Source organism: Schistocerca nitens, chromosome 5 (genome assembly GCF_023898315.1).
Source record: "Schistocerca nitens isolate TAMUIC-IGC-003100 chromosome 5, iqSchNite1.1, whole genome shotgun sequence".
NCBI lineage: Eukaryota > Metazoa > Arthropoda > Insecta > Orthoptera > Acrididae > Schistocerca > Schistocerca nitens.
In genome coordinates this window covers 714,322,770-714,338,544 of record NC_064618.1, presented here as the reverse complement: position 1 = coordinate 714,338,544, position 15,775 = coordinate 714,322,770, and the positions used below count along the sequence as shown (strand labels likewise).

The window sequence follows — 15,775 nt, the reverse complement described above, 5'->3', positions numbered from 1 at the left end:
CAAATGGAGTGTCTAGTACGAAGGGGTACTACCAGTTCCATTAGTTATGGAGTCACAAGAGTTCATTCAGCAATAACGTTCATTGTTCAGTTACACACTCGTACAGAGGTTCATGGCGGCGATTCGGTGGCATGCGTTGGACACAAGGCGACAGTAGCTGTCTCAGTATAAAATACAGCGATGTTATTGTCCCTTGGCCGCGCACATATGCAGGTCGGTTGAGTGCTGACTCAACTAAGTGGCAGAGGGTGCTTTAGCCTTGCATACGTAAGACTTACGTCTGGCATCCTGTTGGTGGCAGTTATGTGCTCTGGACATTCAGCCGTTGCAGCAGTTGGTCAGGCGTGCCGTGTGCTAGTGTACTGCTGTACTGGTGTGCTGGCACCAAACCCAGGTCGCCTTCATGATATCCAGAGACTAGATAGTCATTCTAGAGGTGACCACCTTCTGGTGCAAGCAGCTCAAGCCCTGCTACCATTAGCTCTAGCAGTGGTTTGTAAACGAGGAGCTTGAAAATGATTCAAATGGTTCAAATGGCTCTGAGCACTATGGAACTTAACTTCTGAGGTCATCAGTCCCCTAGAACTTATAACTACTTAAACCTAACTAACCTAAGGACATCATACACATCCATGCCCGAGGCAGGATTCGAACCTACGACCGTAGTGGTCGCGCAGTTCCAGACTTTAGCGCCTAGAACCGGTCAGCCAACCCGGCCGGCTGCAAATGAAGCGGGTACATTTAGTCGAAGATGACTGGTCCACATGCGACTTACGACTGGCCTAGACTATATGTCAGCGTCACTATTAGTAACCCTCTCTTGATGGCATCAGCGTGAGCCCTGCTACCAGCAGCTCTATCAGTGGCTTGCAAACTAGCAGCTAGCAGATGATGCAATTGGATCTAGTCGAAGGTGATTGGCCCACATGGGAAGAACTGCTGGCATGAAATACATGTCGGCGTCAGCAGTTGTGCCCCTTTTGGGGGCATCAGCCGAAACCCACCTACCGACAACTCCAGCAGTGGCTAGTAGACTAGCAGCTAGAAGGTGCTGCGATTGAATATAGTCAAAGCCGATTGGCTCACGTGGGAGCAAAGGCTGGCATGGAGTATGTGAGCGTCAGCAGTGCGATCCCCTTTCAGTGGCACCAGCTCGAGCCCTACTGTCATCAGCTCTTGCAGTGGCTTGTAGACCACCAGGTAGGTGGTGATACAGCTAATGTAATCGCAGCTGATTGGTCCACATGAAACCAACGTCTGGTGAGGAGTATGTGTCGGTGTCCGCAGTAGTCGAAGGACAGGTACTTTTCTGAACTGAGTGGTATTTATAGTTGTCCTGCCCAGTTTTTGTGAGAATGCACCTCTGGCCACTTAGGTGACCAATGCAGTGCAGCGTCGGGACACAGCAGGAGGAAATTCAGCTCGCCACTGCGGTGGACTGGACTCTTGTACCAGGTTGAGCCTGCAGTATCGCAGCCCCAACGGCAGAATTTCATAAGACAGTTCACTTGCCCGCCTCTCCACGGTTTGTGAAGTACGCATAGATGGCTGTTCCCTCGCAAATGAAACGTTTCACAACTTGATGGTGACTTCCCCATGGAAAGTCATTACTAAGGTTGTTAAGTTATTCAACATTGCTTGTTTCACAGCAGCTACTAACGGAATTCTAATTAATGAATTTCTATTAATGTAGGCTCGAATATTACGAAATCTTTCTGTTTAACGAGCTACAGTGAAAACGTCAGATCGCGTTCGTTTCACAGATCACGATAAAATGGAGAAATATATTGCTCAATCTGCGGCACTTAAAGCCTTACCTATGTAAGTTCCCAAAGCGTGTAGTGATGAGCATGAATCGGAGTATCTTAAAGAACAATCGGTGTTCCTATTACGCTAAATCATTTCCATGGTAGTTTTACATGAAACGTTAGGCTAAAGTGAGACTACACGAGAAAAAAGAAAAATCCACAGAACGAAGGATTTAACAAGATCAGTTTCGAAATAGATGGTGCCTGAAACGGAAGCACATAACCATCAAGAAGAATTATGGCAACTAAGGAAAGAAAGGCGCTTGGATTTGTTGAGAATGAACGTAATTTTAAGTCCTGTAAAAATTTCTAAGCTGATTCTGACACCTGTGACGTCAGCTCAGGTTTCTGAAGGAGTCGTAGTGGTTCATACAATATTTGCGAACTATTAGATGATGGAACAGTGTTTTGCAAGTCACGTGGTAGCATAAGGAATGTTCAACGTGGAATGAGGAAAACCTGTTTATTATTTTCGCTATTTTCGAGTTATACTATTTTTCGGTAGAATAGCTGATTTAATTAATTAATGTACTGATTCATACTTTATAAGAACAAAAATGAGTTCTCTTTTAATTGAACTATTATCGTTCCCCGCAATAAAAGGGATCTTTCCTCAGTACAGGAAGATGATGACACTTCTATGCAAATTTTATAGCGGCGCGATAACTATGAGTATACTAAAATAGTATTTACAGAAGTGAGTACAGTACAGCAAGCGGCAGTTATATTTAGACTGATAAGGAAAAAAAATCAAGACCACTGTCCAGAGCGAGACTGAATGGAGTCTGGTGGCGTTGCGGGCAATTGACGCGGTAACTAACAATGGTTCAGATGGCTCTGAGCACTATGGGACTTAACATCTATGGTCATCAGTCCCCTAGAACTTAGAACTACTTAAACCTAACTAACCTAAGGACATCACACAACACCCAGTCATCACGAGGCAGAGAAAATCCCTGACCCCGCCGGGTAACTAAAAGATGTAAGCGGAAAATAAACTAATGGGAAGCTATTTTAGCTGTGGTAAGGGCCACAAATGGGGAAATTTACTAAATCGACTTGCAGCCCCTGAAAACAAGGGTCTTGTCACGGAAAACTGCGTCGACTTTGCGCTTGCTGGCGTTGTGAACATCTGCGGAAAGCGGTTGAAGGATGATGAAATAACAGGTGGGACGAAGTGTTGAAAGTTCACTTGTTATAACAGAAAGTGAGGGCTGAGGCTTGACTAGTTCGTAACGCCTGAAAGGCTGCGAGCTGTGACAGATCTGACAACGAATCTGGTAGCCGCGGATCAAGGCAGATAGGTAACACAGTACTTCTCCATTTCCGAAAAGCATTTGATTCCGTACCAGACCTAAGCTTGTTATCAAAAGTACGATCGTATCGGGTATCAGACTAAATTTGTAAGTGGATTGAGGTTTTCTTGGTAGGGTAGACGCAGCGTGTCGTCTAGGATGGAGAGACATCGACAAATGTAGAAGTAACTTCGTGTGTGCGCCTGGAGAGCGTGTTGGGTCCCTTGCTGCTCATGGAGTATAATAATGATGATGCGAACAATGTTAGTAGTAACCTCAATCCTTTCGCAGATGATGCGGCTGTCTACAGTGAAGTACGATCTGAATGAAGCTGTACAAGTATTTAGTAATGTCTTTATACGGTTTGAAAGTAAATTAAATGAAAATATGTCGTTCCACAGACCAAGTCTCAGACACCTATGATGTATATATGCGGACTGAAGCGACGAATGAAATTTTTTACCAAGATCGGGATTCGAACATCATAGATTTCAAAGTGGTGGAAAGACTGGCGACATGTTTTAAATCTTCAGAAATTTAAAACTGTGCACTTCACAAAACGAAATTCATACTACCTTATGAATACAACATCGGGAGGCACACGTGGAATCTGTGACCTCATACAAATACCTTGGTGTAACACTTCGTGGGGACTTGAAATGGGACGAGCACTTAGGCTGAGTCGTGGGTAAAGCAGGTAGTAGATTTCGTTTTATTGGCAGAATACCAGAGAAAATAAGTCTACAAAGGAATTAGTTATCAATCATTCTTGCGTCCCAACCTGGAATTCTGCTGAAGTGTGTGGGACCCATACCAAATAGGTCTAGCAGGGGATACGGAACGTATACAGAGAATGGCAGCACCAATTGTCACAGGTTTGTCTGACGCGCGGGAGAGTGTCACAGACATAATAAAAAAACAGAACCGGCGGACTGTTGAAGATAGACGGAATCTATCCACAGAAAGTCTGCTAACAAAGTTTCAGGAACCGACTCTAAATTATGACTCTAGGAATATAATACAACCCCGTACGCATCGCTCCCAGAGGGATCGTGAGGACAAGATTAGATTAATTACAGTACAAATACAGGCATTTAAACAATCACACTTCCCGCGCTTTATGCGGTAATGGAAGGGAAAAAGCGCTAATAACTGGTGCTGTGCGACGTATCGTCAGCCATGCAATTCACAGTTTTTCGTAGATTACAGGTGCAGATGCAGCTGTAGCAACAAGCGTTTTGAAGCACACCGCTTCAGCGCACATTGGTGAACATGGGACTGCGCTGGAGACTACCCTCACCCTTTCCCATGCAGTGCAAACGACATCATCAGTTACGATTTCAGTGGACACGGGATCGTCGTGACTATGACGTAGATCAATGTACAAGTGTCATGTGGTCAGATAAATCAAGTTCCTTCTGACACCAGGTCGACTGTCATGATAGAGGTCGATTGTCATGACACAGGCCGTTGGTCATGTCCAGATACGTCGTCGTAGACACGAATGGCCACCCGAAAAATGCACCACGGCACAAAGGTAGGGACAGTGGGACTATACTATGCTATGCCGACCAGTGGTAGCCACTGAAGTAACAATGACAGCAATGGACTACGGTAACATTATTGTAGATCCCTAAAACCTTTCCCGTTCGATGCCTTCTTCTGACTTCGATGGCATCTTCCAGCTAGACCATAGTCACGCTACAATAGTTTGAGCAGCATGACAGCGAACACATGTTGATGTCATACCCACCAATTCATCTGATGTGGACACGACAAAACATATTTTAGAAGGTATCAGGCTCCATCTCTGTATTCACAAACCACTAGCCAGCAATTTAAGGCTTTTGCTGGAGCTGTGCGTTGACAACTATCGCCACATACCAACAAAAGTGCATCAAGGACGTACCAAATCAGTGCCATATAGAATCTCCTCTGTATTGTTTTCCAAAAGTGGACTAACACTCTATTAAGCAGGCTGTAATAATGTTTTCACTCCTCGGTCTACATATACAAAGAAAAAAGTAACTATTTCTAAAAACGAATTTATTAAATATGGTTAACCGTTAACGTCATCAAATAGTCCCATCCCTTCTGTCCTGCATCATTCTACATCTACATTTACATGTACATGGACACTCTGCAAATCACATTTATGTGCCTGGAAGAGGGTTCATCGAACCACTTTCACAATTCTCTATTATTCCAATCTCGTATAGCGCGTGGAATGAAAGAACACCTATATCTTTCCGTACGATCTCTGATTTCCCTTATTTTATCGTGGCGATCGCTTCTCCCTATGTAGGTCGGTGTCAACAAAATATTTTCGCATTCGGAGGAGAAAGTTGATGATTGGAATTTCGTGAGAAGATTCCGTCGCAACGAAAAACGCCTTTCTTTTAATAATGTCCAGCCCAAATCCTATATCATTTCTGTGACACTCTCTCCCATATTTCGCGATAATACAAAACGTGCTGCCTTCTTTGAACTCTTTCGATGTACTCCGTCGTTTATATCTGGTAAGGATCCCACACCGTGTAGCAGTATTCTAAATGGGGCAGACAAGCATGGTGTAGGCAATCTCCTTAGTAGATCTCTTACAATTTCCAAGTGTCCTGCCAATAGAACGTAGTCTTTGGTTAGCCTTCCCCACAACGTTACCTATGTGTTCCTTCCAATTTAAGTTGTTCGTAATTGTAATACCTAGGTATTTAGTTGAATTTACGGCTTTTAGATTAGACTGATTTATCGTATAACCGAAGTTTAACGAATTCCGTTTAGCATTCATGTCGATGACCTCACACTTTTCGTTATTTGGAGTCAACTGCCACTTTTTGCAAAATTCAGATATCTTTTCCAAATCGTTTTGTAATTATTTTGAAATTCTGATGACTTTTTTCCGTCAATTTCTAGTAACTGTGACTTCTGTGACAGGAAACCACAAATCCAGTCTTATAACTGAGACGATGTTCCATAACCACGCAATTTCACTACAAGCCGCTTGTGTGGTACAGTGTCAAAAACCTTCCGGAAATCCAGAAATACGCAATCGATGTAAAATCCCTTGTCAATAGCACTCAACACTTCATGTGAATAAAGAGTTCTTGTGTTTCACAGGAACGATGTTTTCTAAACCCATGTTGACTGTGTGTCAATAGACAGTTTTCATCGAGGTAATTCATAATGTTTGAACACAATATATGTTCAAAAATCCTGCTGCATCTTTACATTAATGATATGGGACTGTAATTTAGTGGATTACTCCTACTACCTTTCTTGAATATTGATGTGACCTGTGCAACTTTCCATTAAGCTGTTGACGCTCGGAAGTTATCTGCAGTGTAAACTTCCACATTGGCCGTCACAAAAACTACACACCCACTTCCGCCTCTTCTCCGAGTCTGGAGAGGATTGCTACAGGATGATGACGTCATTCAGTTAGCAAATGTGTCTGTTATAGCTGCTATTTCCAACCGGAAATGTGTGAAGAGCAGAGCAGCCCTTTGACGTTCTGGGTATTTACAGATGGGTCATTATTCGAGTGGAAGCCTTTCCTTTGAAGTTTCATTTTTGTGCGTCACCCCGTCGAACGTTTTTAAACAGAATTAATTAATAAATCACGCTCAAACTAAAATTAATTACGATGAAATTTATTGCTATTGGAAAAATAAATAATGAAGCACGAGCCTCGAGTCATTTTAATTCATTTCCAGTAGCTTCATAAATTACATCTTGTTGCGTTAGCGAGAACACATATACGCAGCCAATTGCGCATTCATATCGTAATAAAAGGTTACTTGGCCTCAGCTTCCTCATTACCATTACAATAATGCTTCAGCATCAGATCCGCACTGCAGTTCGTTATTAACATCGTACAATTTCCAGGCGCCATGAACATCTATTTGTGCTCTTTATTGAGCCAGACCTCTCAGTGTAATTGGAAGCCCCGAGATAGTGGCTTCATGAGAGAGATCTGAGAAAAACAAGTTTTTAGAAAAAAGTAAAGTAATTCACCATATCTTTTTCCCGTACGTCTCATATTGAATCGAAACTACTTAATCTGATCTAATACCCTACACATTCGATTACCCAGATTTCATAGCAAATGTTTCTTGCGAAAAACGATATGTTACTACAAAATCAGAAGAAGAACTTTGTTTCGCATTTAGCTTTGGTGTTTATCGAGTCAGGATCCTAAAACATAAATTTTGATATACTGAGTTAGCTAAACTCAGTGATAAAGTGGTTAGCACAATTGGGACTTGATCCTAGACCCTTACTGTGTGCGGATAATGCCATCTCACAAGTAATAGACAAACTGGAAACTGTGTTCATGGGACTAACAGTGTGTTGTGTGCCCATATAGCTCAGTGACATAGTACACAGATTGCTTCTTAGATACGCCATTGGGTAAATTACTTATCTGCCAATGCTAAATTCAAACACCTACATTACTTTGAATTGCGTACAAAACTTCTTTACCCAAATTTTAATAGATAAGTGCCACATCCTCTACTAATTAATTTGTCAGCATTAATCCCACTGCATTTTCATATAACGTTGGGTCTGTACACACCTAAGTTCTGTGTAATGTGAGTTATTGTATAATTTAAAGGAGAATACAAATAATACGTAAAATACACTGGTGTGCAAAACTCAAGGAAGAAAACAACTTTCGCATGATATGTCACTGCAGTGTAACATATATGGATTAATCTTGGACCATACAAAGAAAGAACTTCTACAGTATAGTACAGAAGGTTGTTGTTGTTGTTGTGGTCTTCAGTCCTGAGACTGGTTTGATGCAGCTCTCCATGCTACTCTACCCTGTGCAAGCTTCTTCATCTCCCAGTACCTACTGCAACCTACATCCTTCTGAATCTGCTTATTGTATTCATCTCTTGGTCTCCCTCTACGATTTTTACCCTCCACGCTGCCCTCCAATGCTAAATTTGTGATCCCTTGATGCCTCAAAACATGTCCTACCAACCGATCCCTTCTTCTGGTCAAGTTGTGCCACAAACTTCTCTTCTCCCCAATCCTATTCAATACCTCCTCATTAGTTACGTGATCTACCCACCTTATCTTCAGCATTCTTCTGTAGCACCACATTTCGAAAGCTTCTATTCTCTTCTTGTCCAAACTGCTTATCGTCCATGTTTCACTTCCATACATGGCTACACTCCATACAAATACTTTCAGAAACGACTTCCTGACACTTAAATCTATACTCTATGTTAACAAATTTCTCTTCTTCAGAAACGATTTCCTTGCCATTGCCAGTCTACATTTTATATCCTCTCTACTTCGACCATCATCAGTTATTTTACTCCCTAAATAGCAAAACTCCTTTACTACTTAAAGTGTCTCATTTCCTAATCTAATCCCCTCAGCACCACCCGATTCAATTTGACTACATTCCATTATCCTCGTTTTGCTTTTGTTGATGTTCATCTTATATCCTCCTTTCAAGACACTGTCCATTCCGTTCAACTGCTCTTCCAAGTTCTTTGCTGTCTCTGACAGAATTACAATGTCATCTGCGAACCTCAAAGTTTGGTAACTGAAAGAAATACGCAATGAGACGAACAGAAATGACTTTTGCATGCACAGACAATAATTACACTGAAGTTATCGCGATTTATGATGGTCCTGAAGATTACAAAACGCGGGACATGGTTCTCAATAGCGCGTATTATTACTGTGGACGGAAATGCATAGTCTACAGCGTGATCCCATGCTGAACACAAGGGTGGTAAGTCTTTCCTGTGGTAGGGTACTAAGTGCGCCTATCAGCACGATTCACAACTACTGTATGGCTGTGGGTACATATGGACGTGCTGCATTACGTCCCCTCAACGCATGCCCCACGTGCTCGCGGAAATTTAACTAGGTGTAATGGGCAGGCCAGTCCATTCCCCGAATATCGTATCATTCCAACAGTTCAAAAAAAATGGCTCTGAGCACTATGGGACTTAACATCTGTGGTCATCAGTCCCCTAGAACTTAGAACTACTTAAACCTAACTAACCTAAGGACATCACACACATCCATGCCCGAGGCAGGATTCGAACCTGCGACCGTAGCAGTCGCGCGGTTCCGGACTGAACGCCTAGAACCGCGAGACCACCGCGGCCGGCTCCAACAGTTCCCCCATATGGCCGGCCGAAGTGGCCATGCGGTTAAAGGCGCTGCAGTCTGGAACCGCAAGACCGCTACGGTCGCAGGTTCGAATCCTGCCTCGGGCATGGATGTTTGTGATGTCCTTAGGTTAGTTAGGTTTAACTAGTTCTAGGTTCTAGGGGACTAATGACCTCAGCAGTTGAGTCCCATAGTGCTCAGAGCCATTTGAACCATTTTTTCCCCCATATGTGCAGTTCGATGCGGTTGCGCGGTGTCGACCTTAAAAACAGCACCGAAAGCGCTTCTGAAAACAGTGGGAACAAGTAATGCGTCCAGGAAGCAGTCGAACGTAATAATTTTGTTGGTCCAAGTGTTATGAAGTGGGAAGACATAATGTTATGTGGGCTTCCTGACCTGCAAATCTTTGAACACTGTACAGTCACTGCTCACCGTTAACATGAAACTGTACTCCTTCTCCATTTGGGTCTTTCCAAGCGTGCATTTGGCCCTGATTTCAGCCTTACAGCTGACAGTACCCTCGTTAGTTAATAGGTTTTCTCTAGGTTCCATGAATTCCACTTCAAGAAAAGCGTCACTGGTGGAAGCTATTGAAACGTTGCTGGGTGTTTCCAGGCCTGTTACCAAAGAAGTTTACTTTTTGTAAGGCCACAGCGTCACCATCACCACAGTGTACTCGATAGGTTTGTGACCGTGCTGTGTCCGGTGCAGATATCTGCATGGATTTCTACAATGAACAGCTTCAGTCCATCAACTCACACACTGTACGCTAAAGTCCCAAATTTTTCTACTTGGATACGTTACTGTTACTCATAACCTCGTACCGAATGCCATCATAAGTTCTTCTATTATCATATAATGGATCACATCCACTCGAACAGACAGACCTTACCCAGTTTCTACTCGGGGTGCTTCAGATGCGTTAACGTACAGTCCAAACATTACAAGTGCATCATGAAATAAGACATACACCTACGCCACAAGTAATAAGGAAGGGTGCCCGATTATCGGATAGTTTCCACTTATCTGATAGTAATGTTTCTAATCAAGTAACGATAGTAGTCTGTCGGGGATGGCAGAAACTGTTAATTATTGGTCCGCTGAGACGCCATTTTGAGTTTTGCTGCAGTACGAAGCGTGCTTTCTGATGAAGTGGTTGCCTGAGTGAATTTCAAGTTTAGAAATATTTTACCGAGTTCACTATACGCGCATACATCGACTTAATGTAAGTGTATACGGTTTTATGTTATATATACTGGGAAATAGTTCGAAATATTTCGTTTGTTAAATATTGTCTTTGCTATATGCTGGTCTTTTCTTTGAAGCGTGGGTTCCAGTTATCGAATAGTGGGAGGGTTCTAATTATCGGATATCCGATTGTTGGCTTAGCTTTTTTTTACTGACGTTATATTTATTTTGCAGATGTCACTATCGAAACCAATCAAGAAAAGGAAACAGTGGGACCCGCAAGCAATGTTAGAAGCAGTAAATGCGGTTAGAGAGAAGAAATGGGGGTATTTGAAAGCAGCAAAAATCTACCACGATCCGAAATCAATCACAGAAGACTATGTAAAGAACTAAACTGAAGATGTTGAAAGTTTGGTAAAAAAAAAAAAAGAAACAAAACAGGAAAATTTTTTGTCTTAGGAAAGGACTTGGAAGAAAAATTGGTACGTTATTGTAAAGCAATGAAAAGTAGGTGTTTTGGTTTACGATCATGTGACGTAAGGCAACTTGCTTTATAATTAGCAGTGAGAAACGACATCGAACATCCGTTCACTCTTCCAAAAGGAGCAGCGGGAAAAAAAATGTCTCAGAAATTTTATAAGACCAGAGTCGGTTTCTTTGGCTAGAGCTAAAGGTTTTTCAAAGAAAAATGTAGATTCCCTTTTCGACCTTCTGGAACCTGAGCTAGAAAAGATCGGTTTCAATCCTGCCAAAGTGTATAACGTAGATGAAACGGGAATAACCCTTGTTCAAAAGCGACGTAAAAAAGGTATTCGTTTAAAGGGTAAAAAGTAGGTAGGAAGTTTGTCATCACAAGAAAGAGGATCCCTGATGACACTGGTAACTTTTATGAGTGCAGCTGGCCTGTTTGTTCCGCTGTTGAGTGTCCTTCCTCTTACAAATATGAAAGCAGAATTGCTGAAGGTTGCTCCTCCAGGAACAGTTGCAAGCTGTCACCCTTCAGGGTAGATTCAGCTCCATATTTTTACAGAATTGTTCAAGAACTTCTTACGGTGTACAAAACTATCTACGGACAGCCTTGTTATATTGATATTGGATGGATATTTCTCCCACACGAGGAACATCGACGTGATAGAACTATCTCGGAATAATCGTCTAATAATCGTGTGTCTACCACTACGTACAACACACAAACTCCAGCCATTACAAGTAGCTTTCATGGGAGCATTCAAAACATATTACAGCTACGAAACAGAGTCCTGGATGTCTAACCATCCCTTTAGGGCAGTTACACTATGCCAAGTCGGGGAATTGATGGGGAAGGCGTATGCTAAGTGCGCAGATATTGAAATTGCGATGAGTGGTTTCAAAAAGTGCGGCATAGTCCCATTTAACAGGAATGTTTTTTCAGAACTGGACTGCATCCTATTGGGCGATGGGTTCGAAAATAATCGTGACAATGATCCTGAACTTCGGGAGCTCAGCCAAATGAAAAAAAAATTGTTTCACTTTTCCACGTGCGTCCACCTCCAACAGTCAGCCAAACAAATGCAACAGCACGTTCCACTGGTAAATCCGCTACATCACTAGCTCACCTTTCAAGAAAAAGCTTGAAGAAAAGTTGCAATGACAAGGCCCAGCAGATAAGCCTAGGCTTAAACCAGGTCCATCAAACACAAAGTAAGCCACAGCCCTGTCAGAACGTTCATCTTCGGAAAGGTCAACAGCTTCAGCATCAAGAACGCCTGCAACAACACAGAAAAAGGAGACAAAAGACAGCGTTACTCATCTTCCTCCTCATCTGAAGATGATTGTGCTGCTGACGAAGACATTGCGGATGAGGAGTGCCTATATTGCAATACGCTTACAAATTACACACAAGTGGCGAACAGTGGATCCGTTGCAGAAAATGTCTTCGTTGGGTGCATGAATTGTGTTCTGGCGTTTCCAACAAGCGTTGGAAAGCATTTGTATGTGATCACTGTAATAAATTCAGCAAGTAATGCATGGTAAACGAATGAATAACGTTTTTATGCTGTGTAAGTAGGGTTTTTGTTTGCTATCTATTAAAAGTACTTAAAAGATATAGTATGTTTCTTCTTACATCGAACTGTACTTGATCCTGACTACTATCCGATAATAGGAACCCGAATTTATAATCACCAAAATATCCATAAATCAGATAATGTACAAGTTGTGATCAAAATAATATCAATAATGTAAGCCTTAGTAATATTTTACTGGGATGCTTGTTGCATGATAAAGCGTATTTCATTGTAACATAGTGTGAAATTAAGTACGTCAAATATAATCATAAAGAAAAGAACCGGGCACACTCCCCTATGTACGTTCTACGCCGACCGATTATTTTTCCAGAAAGAAGGGGATCATAGGAAGTAGCAGTCATAAGGAACAGCACGAGAAAGACATTTCTGTGTCTGTCATCGTAATTAAAATGCAGCTACTGCAGTGTTTACCGCTGTTGTCCCCTTCAGAAATGGCATTTGTTTCATTTGTAGTAGAGAACGTCTCTTGTAACCAAGAACTAAAATAAATTCTTTGCGTATGTAATGAAACTGGTCGCTGTACTACATGAACTTTGATATAGGAAACGATTTGCCAAGCCTGAATTTCTATTAATTGCTGGCAGATATTTTTTTGTGTCTGTAGTTTCTAAGTGTTCTGACCTTTTCTACTAGAATTTTGTATGATCGTTCGTCACAAATATTGATTACTTTGTTGATAATGTATTTATAATTTTGTTCTTGGTAAATTTATTCTCTTGTACTTACTTGAAATTTTCTATATAATTAAACAACATTTGTATCATTTTCTCTTAATAATAGCTTATTTTCGTAGGTAAATTTAATCAGTGGCTTGTACTTGAGGTTAGATTTTATTTGAAATGAAACTGCTGTCGAATCATGTGAAACTGAAACAAAATTCATACGATAAATTTGTAAAATTTAACGTTATTACAGCCGGTTCTGTTGACAATAGAAGTGATTACAAAATATCCTTTTCAGTAGCTTGATGTAATTAAAATACATATACGTTTTAAATAACTCGCTAGAATATTTGTATTAACTCCACCTGAGTCATAATCAAAATTTGCGCGTTTTATGTCACTTAGATTAAAATTATCTGATTACAGTAAAAGGAATATTAATTATGTTCACAATCCTAATTTAATTCCGTCAGAAAATAATTGTTGTGAAGTACTAATTTGTATAAGAGTGCAATTTCTAAGACTTCACTGCATCTACAATAACTTTTCACATTAGTTTCACACTGAACAATAATCAGATGAGATATAGGCAGTGTTAAACTGAGAACTGCGTGAAAGTACCAGTGTCAAGAACAGAAACAGTGTTGATACGTTTTCTTTACAAAGCTACTTTTCGAAAATGTGAATATTACAAGGCTCTGACAGCTAGGAATCGTTGACTTGACAGATATAACAACGCGAACAACGACTGATGATTGACAGACAACAGATACATATTCGTACAAGTCTTAATGAGGAAACAATAAGGTATTCCATCTCGACCCATTATTCAATCTCAAGACGTGAGATATTAGACCGCACAAAGCTCAAGATGATGCTTGCATTAAAAAAAACTGAGTTTTTAGTCGATTTCTATCTACTGGAGGAAGGGGAAAGAAGTATACGTTCTAATGTTATGAATATTATACGTTATCACCCAGTTGTGTTTCTTCGAAAACAGCTAGCTGACTGGAAGCGAAAAGATACAAAATACGGATGTAGTCTCAAAAAAATACATATTTAGTGTATGTGTGCAGGAATAAGTGCATGTATAGCCACAGTAATTACAGAAGATTGGGATTTTCCACCGTGCCCCTTGTTTTGAAACCCTTTACTTATGGAAGTTAGTAAAGGAAATATTTTAGGCACTTGCCATCCGTTTTACCTGCCCTAGCAAATGAACCAGTCAAAAGGAAATACAGATGTCTGAAGTACGCCTAGGAGAAAGTGCCAAACGTCACGGTATGAATAGCTAGAGCAGAAGTACGAACTTGTAGACGAATGCATTACTATAGGGAAGATAGATGCTGCCTAATCAGAAAGTATAGAGACGTTTATAGATATGAGAAGCACTTGTATGAGTATTAAGAGCTCGGCTGTCAAGCCAGTAATAAGGCAGGATGAGAAGGCTGAAAGTTGGAAAGAATATACCAGAAGCTTAAACATGGGAAACGAACTTGAAGAAGGTGTTACAGAGAGGAAAAGTGCTTTAGGTGAAGATGAGATCGGGTATACTTTACTGCGAGAGGAATTTGATACAGCACTGAAAGATCTAACAATGCTTTTGTAGTAGACGACATTTCCGCAGAATTGTTGCGATTTTTGGGAGTTCCATAGAAAAACAATTCACCTGTTATGCAAAATAAATACTACAGACCAAGTATCCTCAGGCTTCAGGAAGAATGTAATAGTTCCAGTTTCATACAAGGCAATTACTGACACGTGTGAAAATTACTAAGCCCTCAGTTCAGTAAATTGTGGTTGAGAAACGCTCCCACGACTTCACAGAAGAGTGGAAAAACTGTGTGTAGGTTGCAGTAGATACGCAGGGATGAAGAAGCATGCACAAGATATACTATGATGGAGAGTTGTATTAAACGAGAAGATCACGAGAACAGCATGCTATAACATTTAAATATTTTATATAAAAGGTACATGCATTTTTCCCACACTACGACATTTACGTGTGCTTGACCCTTCCAGCACTTGAGCAGTCACTTCTGGTAGGCTTTTACGTGCGTTGTTTCCATGTACCTCAGGAACGGATGCCAACAGCTTGTAAGCGCCCATGAGAACGATAAGCGCAGCGCCATCATCTCGCTGTAGTGGCTCAAGTTGGACCGTTACGGTTTGAGCACCGGGACATTCTGGTTATCACCACCGACCATATTCTGATTTTACGGCCTTTTCTTCGGGGATTCTGCGAGGTGAAGTGAGCCGAATCTGCTCTTACATTCACATCATGTATAGCGATCACTGGCGTTATTGCTTCATAGCCGCCACAGTTTGTTCCACCATAATTCTTCGAACTTTCTCCAGAGTAGAGTAACGTTAAGTAGGGTTTTTTTTTATTTTTTTCGGCCCCCGGATTTTTACACAAATGTTTATCGAAGGGTGTCGCGTTGCACGATGAAGAACGAACCCCAAGCTTAAATAAATATTTCTCTTTTTGATGGTGCTCTCCTCTGTAATTGACGGAAGCAGATGAAGATATGAAAGGCCATATCGCAAGCTGAAGTTGGTTACCCTATATTTTTACATGCATATTACGAAGAGCACAAAAGTTTTGTTCTGAC

At 41.2% G+C, this 15,775-nt stretch overlaps 1 protein-coding gene across 1 annotated transcript in view; it reads right to left on the bottom strand.

The window, feature by feature from the left end:
* Positions 1-12,264, bottom strand: part of LOC126260678 (papilin) — a 267,188-nt gene extending 254,924 nt beyond the window's left edge. The window contains exon 1 of the mRNA XM_049958012.1: positions 12,218-12,264. Coding sequence (XP_049813969.1) covers positions 12,218-12,264 — 47 coding nt within the window. The remainder of the gene's footprint in view (positions 1-12,217) is intronic.
* Between the last annotated feature and the right edge of the window lie 3,511 nt (positions 12,265-15,775).